This window comes from Ranitomeya variabilis, chromosome 3 (assembly GCF_051348905.1).
Source record: "Ranitomeya variabilis isolate aRanVar5 chromosome 3, aRanVar5.hap1, whole genome shotgun sequence".
NCBI classification, from domain to species: domain Eukaryota; kingdom Metazoa; phylum Chordata; class Amphibia; order Anura; family Dendrobatidae; genus Ranitomeya; species Ranitomeya variabilis.
The window spans coordinates 741,373,328-741,388,855 of record NC_135234.1 but is presented as its reverse complement, the minus strand read 5'-3'; the positions used below and the strand labels follow the sequence as shown (position 1 = coordinate 741,388,855).

General features: G+C 40.2%; 1 protein-coding gene across 1 annotated transcript; it reads left to right on the top strand.

Moving 5' to 3' along the window:
- Positions 1–8,355: 8,355 nt before the first annotated feature.
- Positions 8,356–15,304, top strand: LOC143817254 (collagenase 3-like). Its single transcript, XM_077298495.1, has 5 exons — positions 8,356–8,525; positions 11,372–11,592; positions 13,422–13,570; positions 13,759–13,884; positions 14,602–15,304. Exons 1-5 carry the CDS (start codon positions 8,415–8,417, stop codon positions 14,775–14,777), a joined length of 783 nt encoding a protein of 260 aa, XP_077154610.1. The 5' UTR covers positions 8,356–8,414; the 3' UTR covers positions 14,778–15,304.
- The last annotated feature ends 224 nt before the right edge of the window (positions 15,305–15,528 follow it).

Below are 15,528 nucleotides of genomic sequence, written 5' to 3'. Positions count from 1 at the left end.
ATTCCTACCCAAGCTCTTATGGTCGCTCCTAAATACAGGTCCCAATAATTAGGTCCACTAAAATCCTCTCAGCAACTTAGTGTTACCAGAGCACACTCTTCCAGGACTTTGATCACTGAGGCCGGGCACCTCGGTGGCATATACCTGCCATCCAGGACTTTACCTCACACTTTCCCACATATCCCCCCTCTCTGCCCAAAAGCAAAGAGAGCTGGGCACCTTCTGCCACTAAACAGTGTACCCTCGACAGTGTATTGGCATTTACATGTAGTTTACCAGGTCTATACTGTACACAAAAATTAACATTTTGCAGAGCCAAAAACTGTTGGGTTACCTGGGCATTATTCACATTTTTTTTCCTGCATCCACCTTAACAGGGCATAGTCCAACACAAACTTAAATTTTCAACTCAACAGGAAGTACCTCAAAGTATCCAATGCCCATTTGATGGCCAGGCACTATTTCTCTTCAATTGCATTGTTTTTCTCAGGTGGGGAAAGCCAATTAAAGGGTTAATCACATCCTAAAAGGTTATACCCGCTCTAAAGTATAGGAAATAACTCACTAATCACTGGGTGTCCTATTTCTGAGACATCACATCATTTCCATAAATGTGGCTCTGAGTTGCCCTTATTTGAATAGAGCGGTGGCTGCAACTTATACACCACATCTCCTTTTATTTTCTATAGGACTACCAGAGACAGTAGTCCCATGGCCATTGCTCTATTCAAAAAGAGGAACTTCAGAGATCCATTTTTTGGGATTGGTGAGGGTCATAGCCTTGGGATCAGCAAGTTATCACCTATGTGCTTGATTATAACATGTTAAGACAGTCAGCTTTCCGAATATGTCTGTTTACGGAAATACTTGTATTCTCCTTAAATCAACAATTTTGAGCATTTTATTAGAAGTCTCAATATTGATGAATATTACTCCAACCTGATGAAGACGGTATTTCCTTTGAAACGCATTGTGGCTGAACTTCATCCCGTGTCAGAGTCTCCTTTTCATGCTGCTGTGACCAATTTTTACTCTGTGTCCATCCTCCTTTGGAGGTTTGGCTGCTACTAGTAGACAGAAAAGCTAACTTTAGCAACTAGTGCCAGGCAGCTGCTTGCACGGCAAAATTAAAAAGATGCAGCAAAATGTGGTTTGGCCTTTATACAAATCCATTGATAGAACAAACTTTGTGTACAATTTTGGGCACTTATGTCTAAGAGGAATATAGCTTACTTATGCTGGTGCCTTTTAAGGAAGCGAATGGTGATTGCAGAAAAAAATGGTTATCAAATTTAAACCGGCTAAAATTGCAAGACTATAGGTTGAACGTGAAGGACCTATAACATCTATGTTCAGATCTTTGCATCTTTGGGGAAAAAAAAAACAGAACCTTTGGACATCATGACAGAGGTAAGGTAGGTGGTTATCTATCATTCCTCTGTCATGATGTCCAAAGGTTCTTTTTTTTTCTTTTCTTTCTTTTTGCTCCCTATATATCATTGACTGATGGACCACAGCGTTCGCAAAAGATTAAGCTGAGAGTCATACCGGGCTAAGGATGGGATTAATTTATTGTTTATAACAAAACCTCTGACATGCGATATGGACTTTCCCTACGTGAGTTTTGCTAGACCATGGGGTTGTCAAAGATTGCACAATGTATATTTCTCAGGCTTGGAAAAAGGTAATCTGCCCTGTGGATGCTGTATGCGTGATCACAGGATATGAGCAACAGTAACGCGGTCATAATTTACTATTGGCATAAATGTGTGAAAACCGGCATGCGGCTAACACGGCCATGTCAAGTATATTTACCTCCTGACACTGACTTGTGTGTATATTCTGTCTGCCCATGCTCTAAGAGAAGACCATGAGCAAATTTCAAGAATGTTTTGTGTTTTTTAACTTTTGGGTCGAGAGTAGTGATGAGTGAATATACTAGTTACTCAAGATTTCTCGAGCATGCTCGGGGGTCCTCCGAGTATTTTTTAATGCTCGGAGATTTAGTTTTTCTTGCCGCAGCTGAATGATTTACATCTGTTAGCTAGCATAAGTATATGTGGGGGTTGCCTGTTGCTAAGGAATCCCCACATGTACTTATGCTGATGCTGCAGATGTAAATCATTCAGCTGCGGCATGAAAAACTAAATCTCCGAGCACTAAAAAATACTCGGAGGACCCCCGAGCATGCTCGAGAAATCTCGAGTAACAAGTATATTCGCTCACCACTAGTCGAGAGTTTAGCACTGAAATAAAAGGTTTTAATATTTAGAAAATGTAAGTTAAGTTGTAGACTTTGGGTGATCTATCTATCTATCTATCTATCTATCTATCTATCTATCTATCTATCTATCTATCCAAAAATGGAAAAATAAAATCATCCTTTTTCATTTAAAGATGGATGCAAACCCCCAAGAGTTGTCACCAAAACCTCTTACATACAAAAACTCCAAAACACAGCCGCAGCACTCTAAATCTATGGTTTAATTTCTTTGCCTGCGTGGATTAGATGGGTTGTTACCAACTTCAGGTGAGAATTTCATGTCAATAGCACCTTTTGAAATAGATTTACTTAGAAAATTGGTGAAGTGTTCAATATTTATTTCACCCGCTATATATTATAGTGTCCTATCTTATAATAATATACATCGACATATGTGATTTTTAGTTGTTTGGGTGATTTGGTATATATTCGTTTTGAGTTGATAAATAGGGTTATCTGTACTACTTGTGAGTGGGTCAACGGTTGCATGGTGGATAAATGGGAAATGGGTAAAGGAATAGGTTTATTTGGATCACTATGAAAACTGCTCTTTGTTGTCCTCTTTAGAGTATCTCAAATATGACAAATCACAATGAAAAAATGGCCTCATACATCACATTGTGAAAATTAAAGCTATGCAAGCAAAGTGATAAATAGATTGCTCTAGTCACGTTTGATTACTCAACAAACCAGAGGGAAACATTACATTGCATGCATCACTTGTCGCAATCTCAAGGACCTCTGGACCATCATCCTACAAGTAACATTTCTGCTTGTCATTCTATGAGGGAACAGGACCTCTATGTCCAAATTCTTTGTTGTAAACATAAAAACCAAGGTCTCTTGCAGAATCCATAAAGAACCACAATGTTGGGTAAATGATGCAGTTAGCACATATTCCAGAAAACTCAGTTCCTCTTCTATCCCTTTTTTAATCCTTGCAATATTTGAAAAATAGAACCATTAAAAAATTCTTACACACATGGACAAAATTGTTGGTTCCTTTCTGTTAAGGTAACAAAAACCCACAATGGTCACTGAAATAACTTGAAACTGACAAAAGTAATTTTCAACTTTAATTTACTGAATAATGAATATCAACTAATGACAATCAGACATTGCTTTTGAATTGTGGTTCAACAGAAAATTAAAAAAATAATTAGAATGAACAGGACAAAAATAATGGTACTTCTAGAAAAGATTGGAAATAATTTGACCATAGGAACATGTTATATTAAGATGTGTCCTGTAATTAACATCACAGATATCTACACACTTGTAATCAGTCAATTTGTATATTTATAGGATGAAACGTAGTCACTGTGCTGTTTGATATTATGGTGTATATCACACTGGCCATTGACCATTAAATATGAGGAAATGCCAGGAGATTAGAAAGTAAATTATAGACAAATAGATTAAAGGTAAGGGCTATAAGACCATCTCCAAAAAACTTGATGTTCTTATTACTATAGTTGCACGTGTTATTAAAAAATTTAAGGTCTATGGAACTGTAGCCAACTTCCCTGGATGTGGCCTCAAGAGGAAAATTGTTGTCAAACTGAAGAAATAGATAATTCGACTGGAAACCAAAACAATTTCCAAAGAGATGCGAGGTGAACTCCAAGGGCAAGGTACAGCAATTTCAGATCGCACCGTCCGTTGCTGGCTGTCCAAAGTGGACTTCATGGACGACGACTGAGGAGGAAACCATTATTGAAAGCAAAATCATAAAAAAATGTGAGACCCAAATTTGTCAAAATTAATATTGACAAGCAACAAAGCTTCTGGAAAATTGTCCATTGGACAGACAAAATAAATCTAGAACTCTGGCAAGTTACATCAGCTCTATGTTCACGGACACAAAAATTAAGCAAAAAAGAAAAGAAAAGCGTACCTATCGTGACACATGGAGGAGGCTCATTTATGTTTTGGGGCTGCTTTGCTGCATCTGGCACAATGGTGTCTTCTATATGTGCAGGGTACAATGAAATCTCAAGACTATAAGGGCATGCTGGACTGAAATGTGCTGCCCAGTGACAGAAAGCTTGGTCTGAGTCTCAGGTCATGGGTCCTCCAACAGGATAATGACCTAAAACACTCAGATAAAAATATTTAAGAATGGCTAAGAGCAAAGGATTGTAGTCTTCTGAAGTGGCTTCAATGAGCCCTGATCTAAATTCTGTTGAACGACTGTGGATGAAGCTAAAATCTGCAGTCTGGAGGAAGTACCCTTCAAAATACCCTCCTAAATACCCATGGACTGGCACAGAAGTCTCGATGAGAGTTACAGAAATTGTTTGTTTGCATTGATTGCCTCAAAGGGTTGTGCAACAAAATATTAGGTTACTAGATGGTGGCCCGATTCTAACGCATCGGGTATGCTAGAATATGCATGTCCACGTAGTATATAGCACAGCCGCGTAGTATATTGCCCAGGCACTTAGTATATTGCCCAGTCACGTAGTATATTGCCCAGCCACATAGTATATTGCCCAGCGACGTAGTATATTGCCCAGCCACATAGTATATTGGCCAGTCACGTAGCACAGCCCATGTAGTATATTGCCCAGCCCATGTAGTATATTGCCCAGCCCGTGTAATATATTGCCCAGCCACGTAGAATATAGCACAGCCCATGTAGTATATTGCCCAGCCACGTAGTATATTGTTGGGGGTCGAGTTCCCGCCTCTGCACAGGGGGAATCTCGGGCCATCTCCGCTGCGGTCTCCCATTCTTCTCCTGCCGCAGTGGAGCCTGCTCAGCGGAAACGTCGGTCCCAGCGTCTCGCTCAGTCTGACTCTGTACAGAGAGTTACTGCTGCTTTTCCTGCTTCTGCCATTGGAGTCAGTGCTTGATAAAGGTCTCAGGACCGAAACGTTGCAGATGGCAGAATAAACACGTAAGCTGTTCTGTCACAATTGCTGTGGTGCTGTCCGTTTCTTCTTTTGCTTCTGGGACTAAGTCCTGCTTTTCTCGTTCTGAGCATGCCCAGAGCAAGATCTCTCAGTGGAGATCGAGGGTCACATGATCAGACACTGCAGCTAAGGCCATTGGTCCTTCAGGAAGGTCCTGTAGGTGCTCACGCTCTGTGGCAGCCTCTCATTGGTCCTTCTAGGAAGGTCCTGTATGTGCTGCAACTATTTAAGGCTCGCATGGCCGCACGGCCATGCGCTAGTATTGTTCTATGTTGTACTTTGCGCCAGTGGGGTCACGTATGATAGTGTTCAGGGACCTGGCTGAAATAAGCCCCTAGAATGCTGGCACCTCCGGCGAGGAGTTTTGTGTGCATGCATGACCACTGACTGCTCTCGTTTGGGTAGTTAGCCTGTGCCACTGTGAAGGTTAACAGGGCGCAGTGCTTTGAGTTCACGGCTACTCTGTGAAGTAACAGAGGTAGCTCATACCGCCAGTTAGTTCCGCTATTTGCTAGCAGCAGGTTCTCCTGCACGGTGGACCCCGGGCGGCGAACGCATATATTATAATAAAGTCTCTATATCCATTTGGTGCGTTCCGCTAGCCCTAACATATATTGCCCAGTCACGTAGTATATTGCACAGCCCATGTAGTATATTGCACGGTGGCGCAGTGGTTAGCACAGCAGCCTTGCAGCGCTGGAGTCCTGGGTTCTAATCCCACCTTGGACAACATCTGCAAAGAGTTTGTATGTTCTCTCCGTGTTTGCTTGGGTTTCCTCCGGGCACTCCGGTTTCCTCCCACATTCCAAAGACATACTGATAGGGAATTTAGATTGTGAGCCCCATTGGGGACAGCGATGATAATGTGTGCAAACTGTAAAGCGTTATATCGTTCAGCGTCATATTGTTAGCGCTATATAAAAATAAAGATTTATTATTATTATATTGCCCAGCCCATATAGTATATTTCCCAGCCCACGTAGTATATAGCAATGTGGGCATCATATCCCTGTTAAAAAAAAAGAATTAAAATAAAAAATCGTTATATACTCACCGTCCGTCGGCCCCTCGGATCCACAACAGGCCTTTCCTTTCCCGGGAACGATTTTTTACTTTTTTTATTATTTTTAACATTAGATATTATTTTTACTATTGATGCCGCATAGGCAGCATCAATAGTAAAACGTTGGTCACACAGGGTTAATAGCAGCGTTAACCGAGTGCGTTACACCGCAGCATAGCGCGGTCGGTTAATGCTGCCATTAACCCTGTGTGAGCGCTGACTGGAGGGGAGTATGGAGGGGGCACTGACTGCGGGGAGGAAGGAGCGGCCATTTTCTTCCGGTCTGTGCCCATCGCTGATTGGTCATGGCTGTTTTGCCACGACCAATCAGCGACTTGGATTACATGACAGACAGAGGCCGCGACCAATGAATATCCGTGACAGACAGACAGAAGGACAGAAAGACGGAAGTGACCCTTAGACTTATACTTAGAATTATATAGTAGAAGGTTACTTACTTTTGTATCTAGGCCATTTTCAATCGTTTTTATTTTGTTGAGCCAAAATTCAAAAGCAATATCTAATTTTCATTAGTAGATATACAGTAAATATAAATTGCAAACTACTTTTGTGAGTTTCAAGTTATTTCAGTAGCAGAAAGTACCAACAATTTTGTCGATTTGTGTAGTAGCTGCTTATTAATGAAGATTTTTTTGTTAGAATAAGTAGAAGAGATGTTTGCTCATTGCATGAGTTAGTCTGGGAAATAGATTTCCTGCAAATGAATCATTGTCTGATGAAACAATGAGAAAGAAATAAGGAAATACTATTAAAAGAAATGTCTAAGGAAATTGAGTTGTTTTTAAAGTGAAACGTCTGAGGCTCTATTAGGAGGGCGCTAGATAATGTTTGTCTTGTTATTGCTATTGGACACCAACAAGGGGAACAATCCTTGGCACAGGACCTTTTCTATTAAACTAGCAAGTTTTTGCTTTATTACAATGTCCAGCATGTAATACCATCAAGAAAAAAATATGAGTACTGTCCTGTCCCAAAATTTGGGAATCATGCAGCATTGTATTAGCACTTAGCTTGCAATTGTCCTGTATTCTGTGGGACTGTCCTGGTTTGAGAGCTCAGTCCCGCTACGTCAGGGCTTTTGTACTGGCTTCCAATACTGATATATTCATCTCGACATTGCTCCTTCTCCTCGGGGTGGAGAGGGGGTGGACTCGCATCTTGCTACATCTCTCCTGTAATTGGGCATTTCCAGGACTCCAACTCACGTCTCCATGTGTGTGGCCTACAATGACATAAATAGGAGAATTTGATACTCTTGACTTCTATTGCAGCCAATAAACCCAGAAGCAGATTATACATGTCCATAGAGATACATTGTATATAACAATGTATTTCTATGTTCCCTGTATACTGGAGGTGAAGGAAAAGTCAGATTTTTTTGTTCCTGTAAAACTTAAAAATAATAAAAAGCAATTACAAAAATGTCATTTTTTCTAAGTCTCATGAAATTTCATGAAAACTACGCCTCCTGTACGTCTAAAAATGCTGCTGAACTGAGCGGTTTTGGTGATTTTATTTCTCTCTTGTCTTCTATTTGGAGACTAAAAACAACACATGTAAAATACTGATCATCTGATGACACAGTAATGACAGATGGATGACACACGGACGACATACTGACAGCACACTGATGGCACATCAGCTTCCACACGAAGCTAGCAGGAGACCGGCATTGCAAGAAGAAGGGAGGAGCCGGACCATGAAGAGGGACACCCATCGGACCGGACCGCCCCACAGGTGAATACAATAAAAGTTATTTTTATTATCTTGCAGGTCAGGTTGGGGGCTTATATACAGCATTATAGAATGCCGTACATCAGCCCTGAAAGGTGATGGCCGTATCTCTTATCGGCCAAACCTGGTGACAGGTTCCCTTTAAGGCAGAGTTAACTTGATGAAAGATTCCTTTTAAGGAAGGTACTATTTATTGTAATAGTGTGGGTTTTCCACAGCATAAAATACGTGGGCCGATATTTGCTGATCTATGATTACACTGGACATGTGTCCGTGACTATTTAAGAAGTGTTACTGTAAAAAGACCACAGTTAATTTCACAATGAATCCCTAGATTGCAACACACCTTTAGCTATAAAGCATGATGCTGTGAGTGGCACAGTACAGCGCAGGTTGTGTACTCTGACTGCCACCATGATGCAAGTACATTGCTTGGTCCTACTTTCACTGTGTTGTGGCGCTCTTGCCATGCCAAGACCCAAAAACAAAGCAGACGTCAGTTCTTCTGATCAGAATTTTGCAGAGGTATGGTTCTTTATAATAATAACATAAAACTAGAAAAGGGTAATATAGTTTTATCAATTAAGAGAATTTATCATATATTGAAAGGTTACAAAATGTGCTAATATATACATTAATTTGTCAAAATTTTCAAGAGTTGCTGTTGCTGTACAATAGAAACCTTCATTGTTTGCTTCTAGGATATAAAATCTTGACTTTTTACAAAGCTGTGGTGACTGTACTGTAAGTGTAACCAGTTCTGCATCTGTGTATTGATCACGTGACCTGTGTAGTTTTTAAATTGTGTTTTTTTATGCTATAGCTGTAAACAATGAAGGTTGAATGAACAAAAGCAGGGTTGAAAAATGTGAAGAAATTATGCAGACAGTAAAATGGAAAATTGTGTAGATTTTTTTCAACAAACACTACCCCTGTGAGCTAATATCAATGTCACTCAGATGGGTTTTTTTAGTTTATGTAAAAGCTCTAAAACTTTCTAATCTGCCTTCTTTTAATTTTACAGCAGTATCGATATAGTTTTGCTGTCAGTGAATAGGAACTCTCTTCTCTAAATCCAGAGGCTGGAAATGTGCATTGCTAGTTCTTGATACATTTGCATCCAATCTAAGCATTGCTCTGGAGCTATCTATATTGGCACAGCACCAAAAATGTCTCCATGGTAACAGACTACAAACTCTTTGTAGTCTGATTCTGCTATAATTCTTTTTTTTTTATCTGTCCCCTACTTATTCCCAACATAACAAATAAAAATTAGTAAGATATGAGGAACAAATAGAATGAAGTGCTTAGTCAGTGGAAAGGATGTTTGTAGTCTGCCTACGATGCAGTACACAATATGACATGAGAATGTTAAAAAGAATATGTCATAATATAAATCCCTCCAAACCGCATATACAGCAGGTGACATAAGTATTGAACACGTCACCAATTTTCTAAGTAAATATATTTCTAAAAATGCTATTGACATGAAATTCTTACCAGATGTCGGTAACAACCCATCCAAACCCGCAGGCAAAGAAATCAAACCATAGATGTCAATAATAATAGTAATAATGAAAAATGACATAGTGAAAAAGTATTGAACACGCTTAATTAATACTTTGTTGCTGATGACAGCTTCAAAACATCGACTGTATGGCAAAACTAGTCGCATGCATTTCTCGGGTGTTTTATTCGCCCATTCTTCCACACAAACACTCTTCAGATCCTGAAGGTCCCGTGGTCTCCTTCTATTAACTCTGAGCTTTAGTATCTTCCATAAATCTTATATTGGATTCAGGTCCGGTGATTGGCTGGAATATTCTAGCAGCTTTAATTTCTTTCTCTGAAACCAATTAACTGTTGCCTTGGTTGTGTGTTTGGAATCACTGTCTAACTGAAACGTCCACCGTCCTTTCAACTTCATCATACTGGATCATCATAAGAATGTCTCGGTACATTTATCCTTTCATTCTTTCTTCAAATATGTAAAGTTTGCCAGTGCCATATGCTGAAAAACAGCCCCACACCATGATGCTCCCATCTCCAATCTTCACTGTTGGTATGTTTTGTTTGGTGTGATAGCAGTGCCTTCTGACCTCTAAACATGGTGTGTATTATGGCATTGAAATAGTTCAATTTTGGTCTCGTCTGACCAGACTGTATTCTCTTTGTATTATACAGTCTTGTCAAAATGTTGTTGTGCAAACTTTATATGCCCTTGAACATGCATTTTGTTCAGCAGTGGAGTCTTGCGTGATCACTGTACATACAGGCCATGGAGGTTTAGTGCATTACTTATTGTTTTATTATAAAAATTGTACCTGCTGATTCCATTACTTTCTGTAGCTCTCCACAGGTGGTCCTTGGCTCTCGGACAACTCTTCTGATAATTCTTTACACACATCTGTCTGAAAACTTGCAGGGAGAGCCTGGTTGTGGCCATTTTATGATGAAATTATGTCTGTTCCACTAGTAGATTAAGGGCCCAACAGCGCGCACTGGAACCTTCAGTAGTTCAGACATTTTTCTGTAACCAATGCTGTCAGTTTGCTTTGCAACAATAAGGTTGCAAATGTCTTAAGACAGCTCACTGAGATTACCCATCATGAAATGTTTCTTGCATAATGAGACACTTTTTATAGGCCATTAGTTGAACTAGTCCTTATTATTTTTTGCTACGTGGCAGGATTGCTTTCTAATTACTGATAGATTTCAGCTGATGTCATGACTTTCCATGTTCAATACTTCGTGTTAGTTCTCATTATTACTCTTAACTTAATTTATGGACATCTCTGGTTTGATGTCTTTGCCTGTGTGGATTGAATGGGTTGTTACCAACATATGGTGAGAATAGAATAAGTGTCAATAGCACCTTTACAAATATATTAACATAAAAAATTGGTGATATGTTCAATACTTATTTCACCTGCTGTATGGACATGCAGGTCTTTAAAATGTAAATCCATCAACACCTTTATATCTTCTAGTTGTTGTTGCATTCCCGAGTATTTAGCATTTTCATCCATATAAAAAATGAGGCCTTAAGTGCACTGGGTGTTACAGAGCACTCTCTGAGCTTCTACCTCTAGAGGATGTTTCCTCGCCCTGGAACAGCCTCTTTAGCTTAATTGATAGCTCATTATCTTATTTACTTCACTGGTGCCTGATAGTCCTATTATAGGAAACAACCTCAGGAGAAAGATCCTTGGGAAGTGCTCCGTCACGCCCAGAACACTTAACATATTGTGTTGTATGTGGATAAAAATGCAAATTTTTTGGTGATGCCGCAACAGATAGAAAGAAAATAACATCAAGTAGTATACTTTTTTTTTCAATAACCAGTCTCTGTATCTTTGACTTTCTCCCAGGAATACTTAAACAAATTTTATTCCTCCAACGCTAAAGAAAAAAGTTCATTTACGGAAAGGCTTGAGGCAATGCAAAGATTCTTCAGGATGAAAGTTACAGGACAGCTGGACACAAACACAATGAATATGATGAAAGCACCAAGATGTGGCATGCCTGATGTGGCAGAATTCTCTACATTCGGTGGAAGACCAAGATGGCAGACAAACTCTATTACCTACAGGTAGGTTCCATGGATATTTGTGAAAGCTGGGGCCCAAATATTTTCTTTCTTAATTCCTACCTAAACAGTCATTAAAGAGCATGTCTCATTCTGGAAGTCTTAGTATTTTCATTTTCTTTATTATTTTTTTTAATAGTAAATTACAAATTTAACAGACATTTAAAGGGGTTGCCCAGGACTTTTACATTGATGTCCCATCCTTATGATAGGTCATCAGTATATGATCGTGGGGGTTCAACACCACATGGCAGAAGTGCTCAATTGAGCAGCTGCAACACACTGCTCCATCAACTGTATAGTAGCTGCCGCCCGGTACTGCACGAATTGATTCAAATCAATAGGGAGCGGATGTGCAGTACCCGGCCATGGCCACTATACAGTGGACGGAGCTGTGCAGCAGCGAAACAACTGATGGGTGGAGGTGCCGGGTGTCGCACTCCCATAGATCAGATATTGAGGACATATCTTAAGGATAGGCAATCAATGTAAAAGTTCCAGACAATCCCTTTCAAACATAATTATTATTTAGTTATAGAAATTGTGATTTTAATGACTCTTTTTATAGTCGAGTTTAGTAAATGAGGAAGGTGCAAAGTGTCTAATACTCAAAAAAAACAAAAAAATGACACTTTTTGGGCACAACTTGTGTGGCACCCCAGGAGTTCGGTTGCCACAGTGGCATTGCCTCCCTCACAGGGGGTGATGTCATGCCTGGAAGAAAGGAGGGGTCCCCTTACCAGGTAACATCAGCATCCAACACTTTCCTTACTCCAGACCAGAAGGGGGAGCTCTAACACCCGGTTTCAGGGGAGCTTCCCTATATGTTCTGGCCTGGAGGCGGGATTAGTCAGTCTCAGAGAGTGAGGGAGAGGAGAGACAAGTCAAGGAGAACCTGGGGAGTGGAGCTGCAACCAAGCTCACCCCAGAACAGAGTGCTGACAAAAAGGACACCAGAGTCCTTGGCTGTGTGGGTGCTGTATGCCCCGACAGCCAAATCTGAAGGGCAGGGGACTGCAAGTTCCCTGGCCTCACCGAACACCCAGAGGCATCACAGCAGACCAAGAGCCCGGGGCTGCTAGTGAAAAGGCAGTGCTCGTGATAGGCTTTCGCTGTCTGCCATACGGGTCTAACCCAACACGCAGGAGAGGGCCACAGTTAGCTTCAGGCAGCAAGACCCTAAGAGAACAGCGCAGAAGGAAGGCCCCCGTACCCACCTGGCTAGGTGGATCCTAAGTTGCTTCCAGGCTGCCCGGATCCCCATCATCACCTGTTACCCATGCCCTGGACTGCACCTGCAACCACCAAGTAAAGGTAAAGAAAACTGCAATCCTTGTGTCCTTCAGTCATTTCCCGCACCCTCAGTCCTGCACCCCAACGTCTACAATCCCTTACATACTATACCGGTAGCCCTGGGGCCCCGCTCCACCTATGGGGAGCAGAGCCATCCCAGCTGCGTCAACATCAGCCCCAGCAGTCCCCTTAAGCAGCGTCAGCCACTCATTGCCGAACACCACAGGTGGCATCACGTTAATTCCCCTACAACTGTCACTCATCATTTTTATTGCTAGCCCCGGGCCACGGACCGGGTCACTGCTGCTGTGACAACTCCCTGAAGAACTGTCTGACCCGGTTCCGAGTACCCCACTGCCCTAGCGGGCGTCGCACTTGTTTCAAAATTCTCCTGCATTTTGCTTAGTACATCTCCTCACTGCGTAGATCAGTGTTACCACATATTCGTTGCCAAGTTCAGCGTTTTATGGGGGTTTTTTTAAATTACTCTAAAAATACAGAATTATTACATTAAAGAGATATATTGTCTTCTTGCACAGAATTGTGAATTACACCCCAGATCTTCCCACTCGTGTGGTTGACGATTCGATCCAGAAGGCATTCGGTGTCTGGAGCCAAGTCACTCCTCTGAGGTTCACCAAAGTGAACAATGGAGAAGCAGATATCCTCATCCAGTTCGGGGCACGATGTAAGCGCTTTAGGATACGTTTTAATAAAATCAAAGTAGAATATATTACAGCTTTCTTAACATTTCATAGAATTTTTCTGTGTTTTCATTGAAATTTTTGTATCTTTGCTGCCATCAAAATATCAGAACCTCCCTATGCACCATTATAGTAAAAAACATAATAACTTTAATATATACATTTTTTGCAGCACATGGTGATCAGAATCCATTTGATGGCTCCAATGGTGTCCTCGCTCATGCCTATGCTCCCGGTGCTAGAATCGGTGGTGATGCCCACTTTGATGAAGATGAAAGATGGACAAATAGCCGAGCAGGTACGACACTGCACAATTACGTCTCACCTCTAAATACTTTTCTTTAAAAGACTGTAAAAATTTAGAAATCTCTATTTTATTTAATTAGAAGAGATTTTTTTATTAATTTATTTAAAAAAAAATTTAAATCCTAGTAGCGGCCATTTTTTAGGCACTGACTTCATTCCTGTATTCCCTGTATAGACAGTGGAGCATGTGTGCGCTTTATGTCAGCTACAAAAATTGAATTTATTTCAAAAAATGGTCCGAGTATGGTGTAAAATTTAGAAAACAAAACAAATTAAACTGTGATCAATTCTAAATATCCTACTTGGGTTGGAAGGACATGTGACTGCTGCAGCCAATCACTGGCAGCAGCAATGATGCATAGGTCACCGATTCGGCAAATTCTTGGCGGCAGCATTCACACAACCATTTCTATTGGAAGAAGAAACAAAGAGACTGGTTGTGACCTGGGTGGCACTTGGAGAGGAATAGTGAGGATCAGTAGATGCGCGTGCTAGATTTTTTACTTTTTAGATGATATTAGGCCACTTTTTAAGAATAAAAAAATGGAGTGGCCATTCCCTTTAAGTGGTACAATTTTTTTCATATGCAGCATTATTTAGTAAGGCAAGACAAAGACAAAAAAGCAAACATCTGTCAAGGATAATACGAGAAGCCACGTACATCTACAGAATATCTCTCCTGTTAATCCACATAAACCTTTGTTTTTAGGCTTCAATCTGTTTCTGGTGGCTGCACATGAGTTTGGCCATTCCTTGGGACTCAATCACTCTCAAGACCCGCAGGCCCTGATGTTTCCAACCTACCGCTATGTAAACACAGACAATTACCGCCTGCCACAAGATGACGTCAACGGAATACAGTCACTGTATGGTCGAAGGCGCTAGCAACTCCTTCAGAAACCTGCCAGAAGGGATTTTATACAAGTGCAAAAAATGCTAATTGTTGGTATAAACGTGCAAAAAATATATAAATAGAAGATAAGAATATCTGACAGTGCAATATAGATATACAGCAAAGTTAGCATTCCGCATTTGCAATATAACAATACCTATCCTGCTAATGATTTGCATGATGTGGTTCTCTACTTATGTTGTATCTAGAAGACATGAAAATGAAGGTTCAACTAATTTGTATCCAGTGTGTTTGGTTGGCTCAAGAGAAAGATCTTTTATATAAATGGTGCCTTGTCGAAAAGGTTACGCCAAAATGCATCAATAACAATGCAAAAAAAATTGCAATATGAGGGACATATCATGTACACTGGAAAATGCAAATCCCGTCTTTTAATCTGTCAAACTGTTTGAAAAGTAAAAACTGTAGTAAAATTCTAGTACAAATATATATATATGTATATATATATATATATATATATATATATATATATATATATATATATATATATATATATATATATATAGATAGTATATATCTATATATATATATGGAAAAAATTAAAGCTAGCACCTCTGCCCATCTAACCTTGTGTATGGAGTTATGGGGCACTTACTGTATAAAACACGAATCAATGACTACCCATAGTGCAGTCACAATGACATTTCAGAGATAATCTACATTTACTATCAAATTCACAATGGCTTTCTTTATACTAAGAGGAATTTGTTCTGTAAAATCTGC

Excerpts from the sequence above, each read along its gene's own strand:
- LOC143817254 (XM_077298495.1), top strand. The coding sequence starts at position 8,415 with ATGATGCAAGTACATTGCTTGGTCCTACTTTCACTGTGTTGTGGCGCT. Across the intron at positions 8,526-11,371 it reads CTGATCAGAATTTTGCAGAG|GAATACTTAAACAAATTTTA; the intron begins GTATGGTTCTTT and ends ACTTTCTCCCAG. Across the intron at positions 11,593-13,421 it reads ACAAACTCTATTACCTACAG|AATTGTGAATTACACCCCAG; the intron begins GTAGGTTCCATG and ends CTTCTTGCACAG.